This window comes from Nothobranchius furzeri, chromosome 16 (assembly GCF_043380555.1).
Source record: "Nothobranchius furzeri strain GRZ-AD chromosome 16, NfurGRZ-RIMD1, whole genome shotgun sequence".
Classification (NCBI taxonomy): domain Eukaryota; kingdom Metazoa; phylum Chordata; class Actinopteri; order Cyprinodontiformes; family Nothobranchiidae; genus Nothobranchius; species Nothobranchius furzeri.
In genome coordinates, this window is record NC_091756.1 from 29,583,367 (window position 1) to 29,599,016 (window position 15,650).

Consider the following 15,650-nt stretch of genomic DNA (forward strand, 5'->3'; position numbering starts at 1 on the left):
ATCTATAAATGCCTTAAGCTCTTCCCAACAACGCGGCCTCCTACTTTTGTTTCTCTTCCTTATCAGATTCATGCCCAGAGTGGAAATTGTTCAGAAACACAACACGGCAGCTCGACGTCTCTACATCCGTGGTCACAACGGGAAGATCTACCCATACCTGGTGATGAACGACGCCTGCCTGACCGAGTCACGCAGAGAGGAGAGGGTCCTGCAGCTCCTCCGACTGCTTAACCCCTGTCTGGAGAAGAGGAAGGAGACCACCAAGAGGCACCTCTTCTTTACTGGTATGATCAGGCTGGAGCACGTGGATAAGACCCTAACCAGGATGGTTTTAGGAAATGGATTTAATTTAGTTTGTAGCATCATTTCCTGTTCAGTCACTCTTAGGTGGTTTCTTTAAGGCTAATATAAATGTTTTAATGCATTTCCTTCCTTTTGAACAGTAGGTATTCGTTTGATGAGTGCCTCTTTATGTAAAAGTTTAGACGGTTGTGAAATCAGCACACATCCCTTTTTGCCGGAGCTTCATGTGTTCCCTGGCATGCCTTCAGTGCTGCTCCTTCCCAACAGAGTGTTTTTGTTGTAGGTTTAAATCTGTGGTTTTCTTTGTGGTCAAACCCAACTGGTTTGCCAGCAGATGCAGCCGGATGTTTACTTTAATACTGCTGTGGTTATTCGCAACGAGTTTTTCTTATCCTCTCTGGATTTTATCACCATCCTTGGCTTTCCCTCTTCCTCCCTTCATCTGTCCAGTTCCCCGAGTGGTGGCCGTTTCACCTCAGATGCGGCTAGTGGAAGACAACCCCTCGTCTTTGTCTCTGGTGGAAATCTACAAACAGCGCTGTGCCAAAAAGGGCATCGAGCACGACAACCCCATCTCCAGATATTACGACCGTCTGGCTACGGTGCAGGCTCGAGGCACACAGGCCAGCCACCAGGTATGGAGCATGTCTGTTAACATGGAGCTAGCTCAGTCCTCTGCAACACTTTCCACTGGAACAGGAAAACAATCTTCCCCCTCCATTTTACAATATGTTTTTACTTCAGGAGAAATGTTTTTGGTTTTTATTGTAAATAAATCTATTTCTCAACTCCTAAATGTTGGCATTATTTAATAAATGCTGTATTAAATTTATCAGAGTTTCTTTCTGGAAGCTATTCTTTGCACCAAGTCCACAAATGACTCCTGCCCCATTTTACCCTATGCATCAAATGCTCATTAAAGGGCCTCCTTACTCCTACAGTCAGTAACTAGCAGGGCAACAAACTGTCTGCAAGCATTCACGAGAGTTCACTGTGAATAGCCGTCTATAGAAGCCACCCAATAAAACTCAGGTAACAATAATTTATACCCCATATAAGTTTGTAAATAGTACCTTATATTCAAAGTTAAAACATACCTAAAGGAATTGGGTAAATTTAACTGACATTCATTTGTAAATATTACCCAATTTTCTAAGCTAGAAAATAATAATGTCATTTGGAGACACGTGACAGGAGCTGGAATCTGTCCCGCAACCTTCCGCTTACCGAACCACCTGCTCTACCTTCAGAGCTATACTGCTGCACGATGCAATACTGGTAAAAGTAAGAAATTATTCTGCCAAAAGCAGTATGAAAAAAGCTTATTTCTGTTTTACAAAAGATTTTAGACAGGATGAAAATCTAAGTGTGTTTAACTTCTTGAATTGGAAAACCAATACAGCACAGATGCACCGGCCAACATGTACAGTTGGTCTATTTGTTCATTAAATAAAATAGGTAGAACGGCAGCGCTGAACTAGTATTTTTGGGTAAGTTCTACTCATTATAATTGATTGTTAGTAAAATAAAATAAATAGAATTAACTCTTTATTTCAATCTTTAATAGATTTAGTTACATTTTAGGTGATTTTATTGGGTGATATTTAATGTTCCAAAAAGTCAGTTTTCTCAGTGTTCTCGTCTTCTTTGTGTGAGTCAGTCTCGGCATCTGAATTGTGACATGGTTAGATTGTGAACAAATGAAACGATGCTTAAAGTGACAGTGTGTAGTTTCCCTGGCAATAGGGGGCAGTACATACCTAAATCATTGCAAGCAAGCATTACGTTTGTGTTCAAATAAGACCTTACCAACAGATGGCCATTGGGGTAAAAAAATCCTTGGGAGTGCAACCTCCAGCAAAACGACAAGAACATCAAATTCTCTTTCATCACTTGCAATGAGTAAAGGGGTAAATGTGTAAAAGAATAATGTTTATTAATGCTGAAAGTTTTGTAGTAATTTGTTACAAATCAGTAAATGCATTCTGTCCTCATGGGCTTCTGTAGCAGGAAGCTTGGCATCCAATATGGCGTTGTCCAGAGACACATGAATTTTATGGTTATATGTAATGAAACCGCCAATATTTTTCAACAACTGGGTATATTTTCATTCATTTACAACAACATTTCAATGGATATTTCCAGAGATTAATGGTAAAAACTACACATTGTCACTTTAAGTCACTAAATAACTAAATTGCAATTAGATAATTCGTGAGACACTGTTTTAATTTGCAGAACCAAGAAAACTGAATGTCTGCACTATTATGAACATTTGATATCAGCACCTTCATGTATTCTGTGTTGCTTGTTGAACACCAGGTCCTGAGGGACATCCTGAAAGAGGTGCAGGGCAACATGGTTCCACGCAGCATGCTGAAGGAGTGGGCTCTGCACACGTTCCCCAACGCCACAGACTACTGGACCTTCAGGAAGATGTTCACCATTCAGCTGGCCCTCATCGGCCTGGCTGAGTTCATGCTCCACCTCAACCGGCTCAACCCTGAGATGCTGCAAATAGCTCAGGTAGGTCAAACCCTCCGATAACTATTCTGTTGGATGGACTTTCTGTCAAGGGCAAGACGGGATCCCTCTGACAGCTGCTAATTTCATAGATATACACACTAGATGCATTAAGAGATCACCATTACCCTCTCCATATCGAGGTGTGTGAATTACAATTCTCCCCCGTGACATTCACACCGGGCCTATCAGTCAGTCAGCCACTGTCAATGCAAAAGGTGTTGTGACAGGGCGTTATATTCCCTCTCTCTGCTCGGCTATCAAAGGCGTTTCAATTTAAAGAGCTTGTGTGTGTGTTTGTGTGTGTTTTCCTCTCAGTCAACACACATCCGTCTGCTGCTCAGAGTCTGCAGACAGCCTTCTCAAAGTCATTATTAAAGATGATTGTGTCAGTCGGCCACCCCTCCCCTCTGATCCTAATCGGCCTTTGCTGACAGGCGTTCCTCTGGGCAGCTAAGCGGCTGTATTAAGCCCCCTCTCTGCCTGTTCCACTCCACAGATCCCATTAGACACAGGAGGATTACGGTGTGGAGAGTCTACACACATACAAACATGCACACAAACACGGAGAGGGGGTTGCAAGGACAGGACATCACAGCAGAAAACGTTGTCCCTGACCCTGCTTAAACAGAAACCTCATGTTCCTTCAAGCTAGCCCTCGTAGAGCTCAATCATGCTGTGAGACAGGCTCAAGAACGCTCGGCGGAGGGGGGTTCATCTGGCTTTAATTCCACTAAAAGGCCCAATTTAACGGCACAGCATCAAGTTCAAAGAAAAAGGTCTCCAGGGTGTTGAAGCATCTCCAGGAAGGTTTAATACAAACTGGAGTGTTTTGTGTTTCATAAATTTCCTCTTGCTAGAGTTTCATTGCTGTGAAAGAGCTCTGCCTATCTCTCTGACGTATGACATCAACAACCCAGTAATTGGAAAGAAGCCTCCTGAGTAAATTATGCTATTGTCTGGATGTTGGAGAGTTGCACAATATAAAAACTCAGCCTCTAAACTCTACAGCCAGAGGTAGATCATCTGGGTTTTATTGAACCTGTGTAGAAATGGAAAAATAAATGTTGTGGACACCATTTTAATCCAACATCTTCCATGCACTTAACACACCAACCGTAACACAATCAATGAGGTTTCAGGAGGGTTTTGAACCCATCTGATTCTCTCTGAACCGTTTTTGTTGCCCTATATAATCACATAATGGTTGGGCGGGTTGGTGATCTGCATGTGATTTTTATTGACACAGGATTAATCATCCCAAAGGAGGTTAAATGTTTGAAGCTTTTCACCAAGTGAGCGCTGAAGAAGCCTTTTAGATCAAAGGTGGAACAGCTTAAAGAATAGAAGCTTCATTTGGACAGAAGTACCTGACAAATACAAGTGTAACTCAAAGTGCTCAACACACATCTAAAAAAAACAGAACTAAAAAATGTTAAAAACAAGTCAACAAAGATTTTTAAAAACAAATCACCAGTTTTTCTGTCTTTTACTTTATGGGAAATTGAGCAGAATGAAGATGGCGGTCCTGGAGACTAGTTAATATTTTTGTCAGAAGACTTGTTTGACTCCAAGGTATCTGATAGTGGCATTAAAGCAAAGCCATCACTAGTGATTATATGGTCACCTCAGACAAGCCTGTGGTTTAAATGAGTTGGTTGTCGTCACAATGAAAACATACAGGCCAAAATAATGGAAACTAGTGATAAAGTTACTACAGGGAAAGGTGTAACTGGAGAACAGAATTGGACCAAACACACGACCCTGTGGAACACCCAATCCTGTGTAATCCGTAATCGGAAGGTTGCAGGTTTGAGCCCCGCTCATCTTTCTCTGTTGTGTCCTTGGGCAAGACACTTAACCAACCTTGCCTGCTGGTGGTAGTTGGAGGGACCGGTGATGCCTGTGTACGGCAGACTCGCCTCTGTCGGTGCGCCCCAGGGCAGCTGTGGCTACATCGTAGCTCATCCCCACCAGCGTGTGAATGTGTGTGTGAATGGGCGAATGACTGGGTAAAGCGCCTTGGGGGGTTCTAAGACTCTTGAAGGCGCTATATCAAATATAGGCCATTTACCTACAATGTCTCTCTGTGAATGTAAAGAAAACATCATCAGTGTGAGCAAACAGAATTTCAGCAAATAAGCAACCAGAGTTAAGAACTCACCTGAGAGACGGGTGGTTGAGTTAACTAACTAGTCGGAATAACATGTTTAAAACCATGCTGGTTAACATTCCATGTAGCTTTTTTCCTGCCTGTTTCAAGATAAAAGATACCTGAGCTTTAATGTCAATCTGAAGTCAAAGCAGCAGCATTCTTGTCGTTTTGCTGCTGAAGTCTTTAATTTATATTTACTAGAGACAGTTTGAGATTGTTGTTGCACCACAGGGAAAAGGCAGCCCATAATAATTTAGTTCTTTTTTTCATGAGAGTTTAAAGCTCTAGGTCATTTTCTGACTATTTTTCTTTGTTGTCCTCCATCTCTTGCTATTTTCTTTACCATTACTGTGAAAATTGCCCATCATCATTATTATTATTATTTAAAATTTTAAGTGTACAGAACCGATTCACCACATGTGAACATGAAATGAGGCTCATCCATTCACGCCAGCCTCTAAATGAAGCCATCGCCGGGCACCGGCGTGGTGATTTAGCATTCTGAGCGCTGCCTCCACAGCCAGCTCTCTGCAGGCTTATCTGAGCCTCCTGGGAGCTGCTGGTGTCTCAGCCCGCTGCCTCCAGGCCCTCTGCTGGGACCCGCTGGAGCAAATGACAGTAGGTGAGAAAGGAGGGAAGAAAGGAGGGAGGGAAGAGGTGAGACGGGAGGAGCACAGGCTGGAATGAAATGCTCAGCTATAAAGCTGTCGGAGCTACTCACTTTTTATATTAGGGAGCTTATCTTTCCTGGAATGGCTGCTTGTGTTGCAGTCCTCTGGCACATAAACGCAGGCTTAAGAGATGAAAACCTGGCTGTATATATTTAAGTCAGCGGGGAGCAACAGGAGACGGGGAGTGAGAGTGAGTTGAGGATTATTGATGCTCTGCTGCGGATAGTTTGACACGTTACTGTGTTTGGGTCACAGGGATCAATAATGGCAGCCGTTTTGTTGGCATGACCTTACAGAAGAATAATATTCCTCCTGCGCTGCATGATGCAAATGCTGTAGAAACGATTCATAATGAAGTATTCCTCTAATGAGCAACGCCTTCGGTTGTTTTCCATGAAACTAACGTGTCACACTATTTGTTTCAGGACACTGGCAAGCTGAACGTTTCTTACTTCCGCTTTGACATCAACGACGCCACAGGTGACCTGGACGCTAATCGACCCGTTCCTTTCCGCCTGACTCCAAACATCTCTGAGTTCCTGACCCCCATCGGCGTCTCTGGCCCCCTCACTGCCTCCATGATCGCCGTGGCTCGATGCTTCTCCCAACCAAACTTTAAGGTAGCTGGTCCCTTAGAAATGGTGTTTCAGATGAGAGGCGTGGAGCCTTCCGTTTGATGGTTTCTGTGTGTCTCGGGCCACCGTCATCAGATATACATCAGTAATTACCTTTTGAAGTCAAACGGATGCAAGCCGGCTGCCATGTTGGCATCAGCACTAGCTAAACCACAAAGGGTTGGAACTTGATAGAACCTGAGCTAGCGTGGTCGTAGCGGAGAATCATCCTCATCTCATATGTTGGCCCTTACATGCTGATAACAGTAAAACTAGTCAGGATATGCTACAGCTTTTGTTTTGAACTCTTTAACTTTAGTGTCAACATAGTTTCAGTAATGAGGTTTTGATTTGTTTCCTCCGACGTGATTTGCTTTTCTCATTGTTTATTTTATGTGAAAACATTTAGTAGAAATAATGGAAGCATAAAAGATATTTATTTTACATTTAAATATGAAAATATGTGCTTCCTCAGCTTGACTTTATTGTGATACGGAGACGAGCGTTGGGGAATGTTTTGAAGATTAGCTCCAATGATGGGTTCAGTCAGCCTGCTGCGTCTCCGAGGACACATTTCATTTAGTCACAAGAACACTTGTTTGTCACAGACTGGAAGCTCCTGCTGAGCTCTCCAGATATTTGCTCGGCACCTAAACTTGGATAAACTCGGAGGATGGGCTCCGAGGAAACAGTGAAAACAATGTCGTTAAAAACAAAGAGAGCAAGGAAGCAGCCAGACGGTTGTGTAATGTGTGCAGAGCCGGGCGGTAATGACAGGCGAGTGGTGTCTATGTATAGGTCTGGTTCTGACTGATGTGGACGCCGCTGCAGCGCTCCAGAGGCACATAAACAAAGAGCCAACCGTGTGAGAAAGTCTAGGCCAAATGTCAAGAGGCTTGAGCTGCTTGTGGTCAAAGAAATAGGATGTTACTAGGAAACACGATGAAACCACAAACACATAACAGTCGGCCACTCGAATATAGCAAAGGCTTAAACCACATAAACAAACGGGTTCCTCCTGAACCCGTGTAAACACTGCAGGTAGGGCTCCAGTCTGTGCTGGTTTCATCTAGATCATCAGAAAAAGCTCCGTGTTGGATGCACCTGGATTTAGATTGACCTGATTTTATTACGCAACTTTATTGTGTTTTATTACTTTCATTTGAAACGTAGCAGTCCCCCAAAAAACTGTGCAGGAATTATATTTTTAACATCTGAGCCGTGACGCGTTTCTTTGATCTTTAGACGGACCACACGTTTATGAGAAGAGCAACGCTGAACCACGGTTTCTCACCAACATCCACACGAGTTCTGCTCTTTTTAAACTTTAAAACTGGGAAAAAGACCAGAATGAAAATTTAACAACTCTTTAGAAATTTGGAACGGAGCCAGTGGAAGACCTTAAAGTAAAAAATAAATTGACTCTTCATCTGGTGATTAGTAATTGGCACAAATGATTTGGGAATTGATCCTAATTTAAGGGGCAGGTTCACTGAGAAACCGTTTTTTCTTATTCTTTGATATGATCGGTCACTCTAAGTTTTTCAGTCAGGCTGAACATGAAAATAGTCTCCTACACCATCTCCTGCATCAGCTTCTGATAGAAAACACAGTGAAACTCTAGGATTTGAAAAGCGTGACAGATCTACGTCACACTGTCTCTTAGCATTCATGGATTCACCCATCTCGACTCGTAACGGGGAAGGCTGTTGTTATTTTAGCATCCAGGAAGCAGCAGAGAAAGTTTCGGCTAGTAGAAGCTAATCGTTAGCATTAGAAACTTCACCACACAGCAGAACTCCTCCAGGTTTGTGTTATTTGTGGAGATAAAACATCAACATTGCAGAGCAAACAGAGTCAGTGGTAGAGTCACGTTGCTGTAAGCCAATCAGAGGAGAGATGTCCAAATATGAGGAAATAAGACTCCAAAGACTCTGGCTGACCTACGTCCTCAAACAGGAGCAGCTGAGCTTTTTCCCCAGATAACGACTGACAGGACACGAGGAAAGTAGATGTTTCCTGTTGCTGTTTTCCAGAGTTTCATAGAAAGGTCACCTTATTCTGAGAAATGATAGTTGAAGCTTTTTTTGGTTAAATATCGAAAACAACCTAGCTAAGGGCATGTGTTGTGAATGACTCGTCCACTACCACATGAAACGGAAGCGTCATATCGGTCCATCTGTCTGAGTTTGTGGCTTTTCTGGAGTTCTGGAGTTTCTGGGTCGACTCAAAACAAAGATAATCAGAGATAGATTAAATAAAAACAGCTGGTGACCAGAATCCGCTGACACTGATCAACTTAACCAGTGACGGGCCAACCCCTCCTACAGTTCGTCAACAAACAGTGGTCTAAATGTTCTACATTTTCCCCGGTCCATGAACTCAGCATTACTAAATACTAATTCACTCATCTTCATTGTGGGCGTTTATACTTTCACAAAAACAATTTTCTAGTTAGTCAGATTATTTTTTAATTTATCTTTTTTAATTGTAGTTCTCGATGGCTGTCAGCAGGCGAGAAAGGTGTTTCGGTGCTCTAAACCAGAATCGGTGCATCTGAACCTGTATGTGAATGATCAGCGGGTCTTTTATTTATGTTTTTAAATCATTATGATTTTATGACTTTATGTCTTATTTTGTTTGGATCTATGTGAAGCACTTGGTGATTCTATGTGTGTGATAAGTGCCACTCTTTCACCCGTTTTCTGTGAGCGACAATTAGGTCTGTAAAGGTCCTGTGAAGGTTTTCCTCTTGTTGCATTTGGTAAATAAGTGTCCACACATGTGGGCACTGTCATTTTAATGGACAGGGTTTGACTCAACCATCACAGAAACCAGATAAAACCGCCCGTTTCTTTGTCTCTGTAGGTGGATGGTATCCTGAAAGCCATCCTCCGCGATGAGATCATTGCGTGGCACAAAAAAACCCAGGAGGACACGTCCATCCCCTTGTCCCCCGCCGGCCAGCCAGAGAACATGGACTCCCAGCAGTTGGTCTCGCTGGTCCAGAAGGCTGTCACGGCAATCATGACCCGCCTCCATAACCTGGCCCAGTTCGAGGGAGGGGAGAGTAAGGTCAACACGCTGGTGGCCGCGGCGAACAGCCTGGACAATCTGTGTCGGATGGATCCTGCCTGGCACCCCTGGCTCTGAGAGCCACCACCACCCACTGTGGACATCAGGACCAACGTGTTGTCCTCTGAATCAGTGTCCCACAAGGTCTTTTATTTTAACGTGTCTCTTGAATGTCCCAAACGGGGAGGCTGTTTGAGGTGGTCAGACTAAAGCCAGTAAGCTCGGGTGTTTGTTTAGACTTCCTCCTTTTATTTTGTCTCAAATGCAGCTTCTATTATTTTAATTTTATAAGAAACAGTCACATCTTGTAAAAATGTGTTTTTACTTGAACTGAAGCTTTGTGTCTTTGCCACATGAGGAGTATTAAACTGCTGGAGGTCTTTAAGGTTTATTTTTATTATTATTTACAGCTTGAACCCTTCACAGATGTCTGAGAGGTTCAGCTGCTATTTTACCTTCAGTTTAAGCTAATCAGGCTGTAAAATACTCAGAGAAGCAGTGATGAAATGTAACCCTTCAGCTTGTGTTCTGTTTCTGGACCAGGTCTCAAGCCCTTTTTAAACAGATGACTGCCTCCTGCCCTGTAAATAAGCATTCAGTTGTAATAAAATGCTCTTTTTGTCATACTTTACCTCATCCTGTCTTCATTCTCCACAGAGAAATTCGGCTTTAAAAACGATCGACTTCCTCTTTTACCATCAACCTTGGGTTATTTTTCTGTGTTTTTTGTTAAGCAGCTGTATTAATGGCCTGCAATGCCCGTCTACTGCATCACTGTCACCAGCATAATCGTCCTGAAGGACGCACTCCTGCGTTATTACCGCCGTAATTACTCAGGCTGTGAAATGACTCCACGTCAACTGTTCTGATGTTCAAACGTATACCGTTTACAGAGAAGCTTTACCATGACTCAGGAGTGACCTCCTGGCCCTTTCCTCTGGTTACAACGTCTTAGTGCCCCCCCCCCCCCCCCCCATCACAGGTTTCCGGTGCCTGATCAATGTTTGCCAGCGGATCTGCTGCTGGCCCAGCCGAGCTTGACTTATACAGGCTGTCAGCTGGGCCGCCTGCACCCATAAACAAAGGTTATATCTCTGTAGGGTGCTCTCATGCTCGCTGCTCCTCAACATGTTTACACACTCCTCATCTCTGATTCCCACCAGAAGTCAAACCGTTTGTTAATAAGTGGTCCTGCCAGCCGCGTTGCTACCGCACGTTTTCAAACGGCCGGGGAGCTTCTGTGGTGTTCTCAACACGATGGTTTGTACAAACATTGGACAGCTTGTTTTTCTGTCGTGTTTTGTTAAACTTCACAATACTCATGGAGACGCTGTGTTTATTTCACTGCCTCGAAGGTTCCTGGCAGGGTGAGTCATTGTGGACACGTGACTGTCTCTGTCTCGGGTTTTAAGTCCTCCACTTAAAATAAAAGCAACTCTGAAAGCTAACAAGCATGGAGAGGTGCTTCTAATAATGTAGTAACGTAGAAAAAGCTGATGCGGAAAATCCAGATGGTGTCAATTGTTTCTTTTATTAAGGCTAATGTAAAAAACACTTTCATGTCTCATTTCTGTAAAAATTTGCTGAAAAACTAAAACATTTTTTTTACAAACACTTTAAAATAAGCAATAATTTTAAATTATTTATACAAAAAACATTGAATCATCAGAATATAACAAGATAACAAAGGACACTCGGGTGAGATTAGGAAGGATTAGGAGATTTAACAACATAGCAGGCAGCGGTATCGACGATTAAAGATGTAACCTCAGCACTCGGCTACTCCTAAAATAAAACTACTGTTAGGTTTGTTCGTGGACGCATGTAAAAATCTGAAGGGTTGAACTGAATTATTACATCTAATCTAAAGTTTGGTTCTTTTACATCTTGTAGAAAGTAGTCTGAATGCAGTGGAGTTCATTTGTTAACATGAAGCTGTGGAAAGGCAACTAAATTATAAATATATTTGTTTTTTAAGTTGTCCAATTTTTTTATTTATTAAAAAAAGATGTTTACAAAGAAGCAGGTAAATGTAACCTAAATGTAAAACATTATTTTTAAAAGCTGTCAGAATCCTACCCAGCACCTAAAATAAACACGATCTCATGACATAATCGGATAAATATGACCAAACCTTTCTCCCTGAAACGATCTTGTGTAAAAACTCAGCAGGCGACGCAGGTTCAGACTGTAGGACAATACAAAGTGGTTCCCTTTGGTAGAACAACAGACGGCGCAGCGTTAGATTTCATGTTGACACAAGTGATTCAGCGCAGGCATTCTGCCACTTCTGAACAAGGAGAGTGTCAGACTTTCCTCAAAGGACAAAACGGCTCTGCTGTTATTTGTGGATCCTTCACAGTGAGAGGAAGTTTCATCACACAGAGGTTGGACTAACTGAACATTTGTGCATCTTTTATGACATTCTTTCATCATTTCCTCCATAACTTTCTTCTCCAGCTGAAGATTTTACTTGAACAGACAAGTCCTGCACACCTTCTCCACTCTTCTCTAATCGTCTAACTTGAGACAGAAGCAGAGCAGTGACAGATGCAGTGCACACACCTCCATCTTCACGTCTCAGTTTCCTCTGCTGATATGAGCAAAGTGAAAGATTTAACCACCACCTCCCCTCACACCCGACCTCTCCCTGAGAGACGGGGAGGTGATGCTCTCCTGAGGGAGTGCAGGTGTGCAGCCTCCATCAGCAGCAGCAGAGGTCTCTGAGGACACACCGCAACAGGACCAGATGATGAAATCTCTCATCTCGATGGAGGAAGTGTTCAAAGGAGGAGTGGAAAAATCATTAAATACCAAGATGAATCAGCGTGTGTCTTCATGTCGACAAACAGAATTAGTTAAAAAAAGGGAAAAGAGAAACAATGGAAAGTTGATCTGGAGCCAGGGAAGCTGTGGAGTTCATATCCAACAGCTGAGGATTTGTTTTGTTTCTCTGAGAATGAGTCCCATTAGGACTTCCTAATGGCATTTTCACTCTGAGGAGTTGAGCTCATTAGTTGTGTGTCTGCAATCTGCCACAATGATTTTAATTACCCAAGCTGTACACACTCAGTCCCTTCCTCTGTGACGGAGGTCCGGCAGGTCACGGGAACTTCTCTGTGATGGTTTCAAAGTGACAGCGGAGACTTCAGGAAGCTACAGCCCACTGATTCTCTCCTGCTTCTGTGCATCGTAATGGGAACGCATTTCCTCCAGCATCATGTTTAAACTCCACTGTGTGAGACACGATGTAAGGTTAAAGGTTAGGTGGTGAAACTGCTCACTCGGGCCGCTGAACTGGTTAGCCAGAGGCAAGAAACCAGTCCCATTTCACCAGTTAGAGCTAACAACAGGGGGCTGGATGTGTGCTGGCTGAATCCTGAACCAGAGGAAAACACAATCTGTGCTTACAACACACACACACACACACACACACACACACACACACACACACACACTCACTGCTTTAGTTATGCGAGTGGTTTAAAACTTTTTGACAAAATTGACAAGATGTCTTACAGCAGGGAGTGGAGTTCTGTAGAAATATGCTGAACATCTCGCCTGATGTAGATGTCTTCTTGAATAAACTCAGTTTGGAGAAATGAAGATTATTATTGGCTGAGGATGCATGATACATCAACATTAACATCGATAACAGCTAATGTTAGTTATTTCTTAACTTATCTGTATCGGTCTGATCAGTAAATCTGGGCCGTTATGATACATCTAGTTGTGGTGTGTGTGTGTGTGTGTGTGTGTGTGTGTGTGTGTGTGTGTGTGTGTGTTTTCAACACTAGAGTCTCTTTGAGGCAGCAGGGATTCACTGTGGAACATCTCTGCTGTGACTAGCCATTAGCACATCAGTCTGGTCAGAACTAATCTCTGTTTCTTCTAAATGAGGCTGCTCAAAGAGCTCCATCAGGTAAGACATCAAGGTTCATAACATTTCCTCAGACACTAACAAAATGCCGTATGTTGCGTCTTTTAGATGTTTCTCATTCAGCTCAGTAAGAACGCGGAGCTGCTGACTGATCCCGGCTGGTTTCGTCATCTGAGACGAAAAACTTTTCATTTTTACACAAGTTCAGAGGCTCAGAAAGCAGCATGGTTTAGTAGAACAGGTCACTGTGTTTTACAGATTTATGGCAGAACAATAAGTGAAGCAGGTACATTTAATATAGGATAAAAGCTGATGAATGAGTTAAACTTCCAGGAAGTCCTTTATACGCGTAGACATGCGATCAAAGCCCTGTTTTGATCGCATTTCTTTCTGAATTCTGCCAGTTCTCTTTTGACAGAAAAAGAAAATGTCATAATTGTACAATAATGCTGAAACTGACTTTCCATTTAGATCGTTTCTATGGTAACTGCATGTAGTTTTAAAGAACAATGCTGGCATTTTAAGTAGTTTCTGTACTTTGAGTGCTGCTGGGTGAAATTTGTCTTCTGTGCACAGAAAGAGACGAAAGGTGACCATTTATTTCCTGGTTTAACTGCTTTAACAACGACCCACCCACAATGCCAACCCTCTCAATACTCATTAGTCCATCTCTCATCCATCCTACCATCACTCACAAGTCAAGATACTGAAATGTGCCCTTTCTGGCCCTGAAGATTCATTGTTTTCATAGATTTGTTTTAAAGGCAGCGGTAGCTCACACAGCAAGGCTGGTACAAATGGTGGAAAATGGTGGACTCAAGTCAAGCAGCTGCCTCTGAGTCCAGAAGATGTAGTTATGCTTCTCAGAAGAGGAGCGACCATAAAAGATCTAAGACCAGAGTGAGTTTAGGAGAAATTTACAACAAATGGACGCAAATAAAAAATGTATGTATCGGCAGCGAACCTGGCATCCCGACAGCTGGAAACCTTGTTCTATTGTTGCAACTACATCCTCCACACCTTTAAATAATGAAATCGGTACCATCTCATTCAATTCAGTTCAGTTTATTAATGCAGCGCCAAATCACAACAAGAGTCGTATCAAGGCACTGAATCTATAAAAAGCTTTCTATTTAAGGAACCCAGCAGATTGCATCGAGTCACTGACTAGAGTCAGAGTCTTTACAGCAATCCTCATACTAAACAAGCATGTAGCGACAGTGGAGAGGAAAACTCCCTTTTAACAGGAAGAAACCCCCTGAGGATCCTGGCTCAGTATAAGCAGCCATCCACCACGACTCACTGGGGATCGAGAAGACAGGGCAGACACACACACACACACACGCACACACACACACACACACACACACACACACACACACACACACACACACACACACACACACACACACACACACACACACACACACACACACACACACACACACACACACACACAGTGCTTCTATGGCTGCATACATTGTAGTTTCGTAATAGAGATTCTTTATCTTCACAAAATAAACTTTCTTGTCTTTATCTAAGTGAATCTATACTTAATTCAACAGGCAAACTAGTAGTAGATCACAACATGCCCTATAGGTTATAAATTGTAAGTCGCTTTGGATAAAAGTGTCTGCTAAATAAATAAACATAAACATAAACAGTAGTAACACATTCCATATTAAAAAGTAAGATGTGGTTATCAGGAGGGAGACAGTTCAGAGGTTAGCAACGGTGCTCCAGCCATGGCCCCCTCCATGAGGTTTCCATTGTCGTGCAAATGTTATGAATCAGAGTAATTATAACACCACCATTCTATTTTATTCGTGCCAAATTCATAAATAAATTCTCTTCTTTTTTTTTTGATAACACTTTTCTCAAATGGAGATTAGACTTTGTTTACACACCTGACATGATGAGTGGTATTGTTCAAATGCATTGTGGGTAGCCTGTGGCGTGAGTGAAGCAATTACTTAGGGATAATTTAGAGTTTCCAGTTAATCCAATATGAATGTTTCGGATATGAGAGGTTTCTCTCACCCTAATCGGCAAGGACTTCCATAGGATTGAGCCTCTATATTTTATATTAAACTCTTTCACCCCTCCATCCCAATGATGAACAAGAGTCTGCTTCTAGACCTGCAGAAAGAGAGAGAGAGAGAGAGAGAGAGAGAGAGAGAGAGAGAGAGAGAGAGAGAGAGAGAGAGGACACACAACAATACAACGAGAGCAAGCTATCACTGCGTCAACCTGATGAGGAGATATAAAATCACCTTTGTTTTACTGAACAATCACGATAATAAATCTACATGTAGGGTTTAGGAAATTGAGAGCTTTAAAAGCTCTCTAATATATATATATATATATATATATATATATATATATATATATATATATATATATATATATATATATATATATATATATAT

The 15,650-nt window shown here is 42.4% G+C and overlaps 1 protein-coding gene across 3 annotated transcripts in view; it reads left to right on the forward strand.

The window, feature by feature from the left end:
* trrap (transformation/transcription domain-associated protein) overlaps window positions 1-9,581 on the forward strand; it is a 120,574-nt gene extending 110,993 nt beyond the window's left edge. For all 3 annotated transcript variants that reach the window (XM_015963552.3, XM_015963551.3, XM_015963553.3), the window contains 5 exons: window positions 67-284; window positions 754-938; window positions 2,626-2,829; window positions 6,078-6,272; window positions 9,135-9,581. In XM_015963552.3, coding sequence (XP_015819038.1) covers window positions 67-284; window positions 754-938; window positions 2,626-2,829; window positions 6,078-6,272; window positions 9,135-9,419 — 1,087 coding nt within the window. In that variant the 3' untranslated portion in view covers window positions 9,420-9,581. The remainder of the gene's footprint in view (window positions 1-66; window positions 285-753; window positions 939-2,625; window positions 2,830-6,077; window positions 6,273-9,134) is intronic.
* The last annotated feature ends 6,069 nt before the right edge of the window (window positions 9,582-15,650 follow it).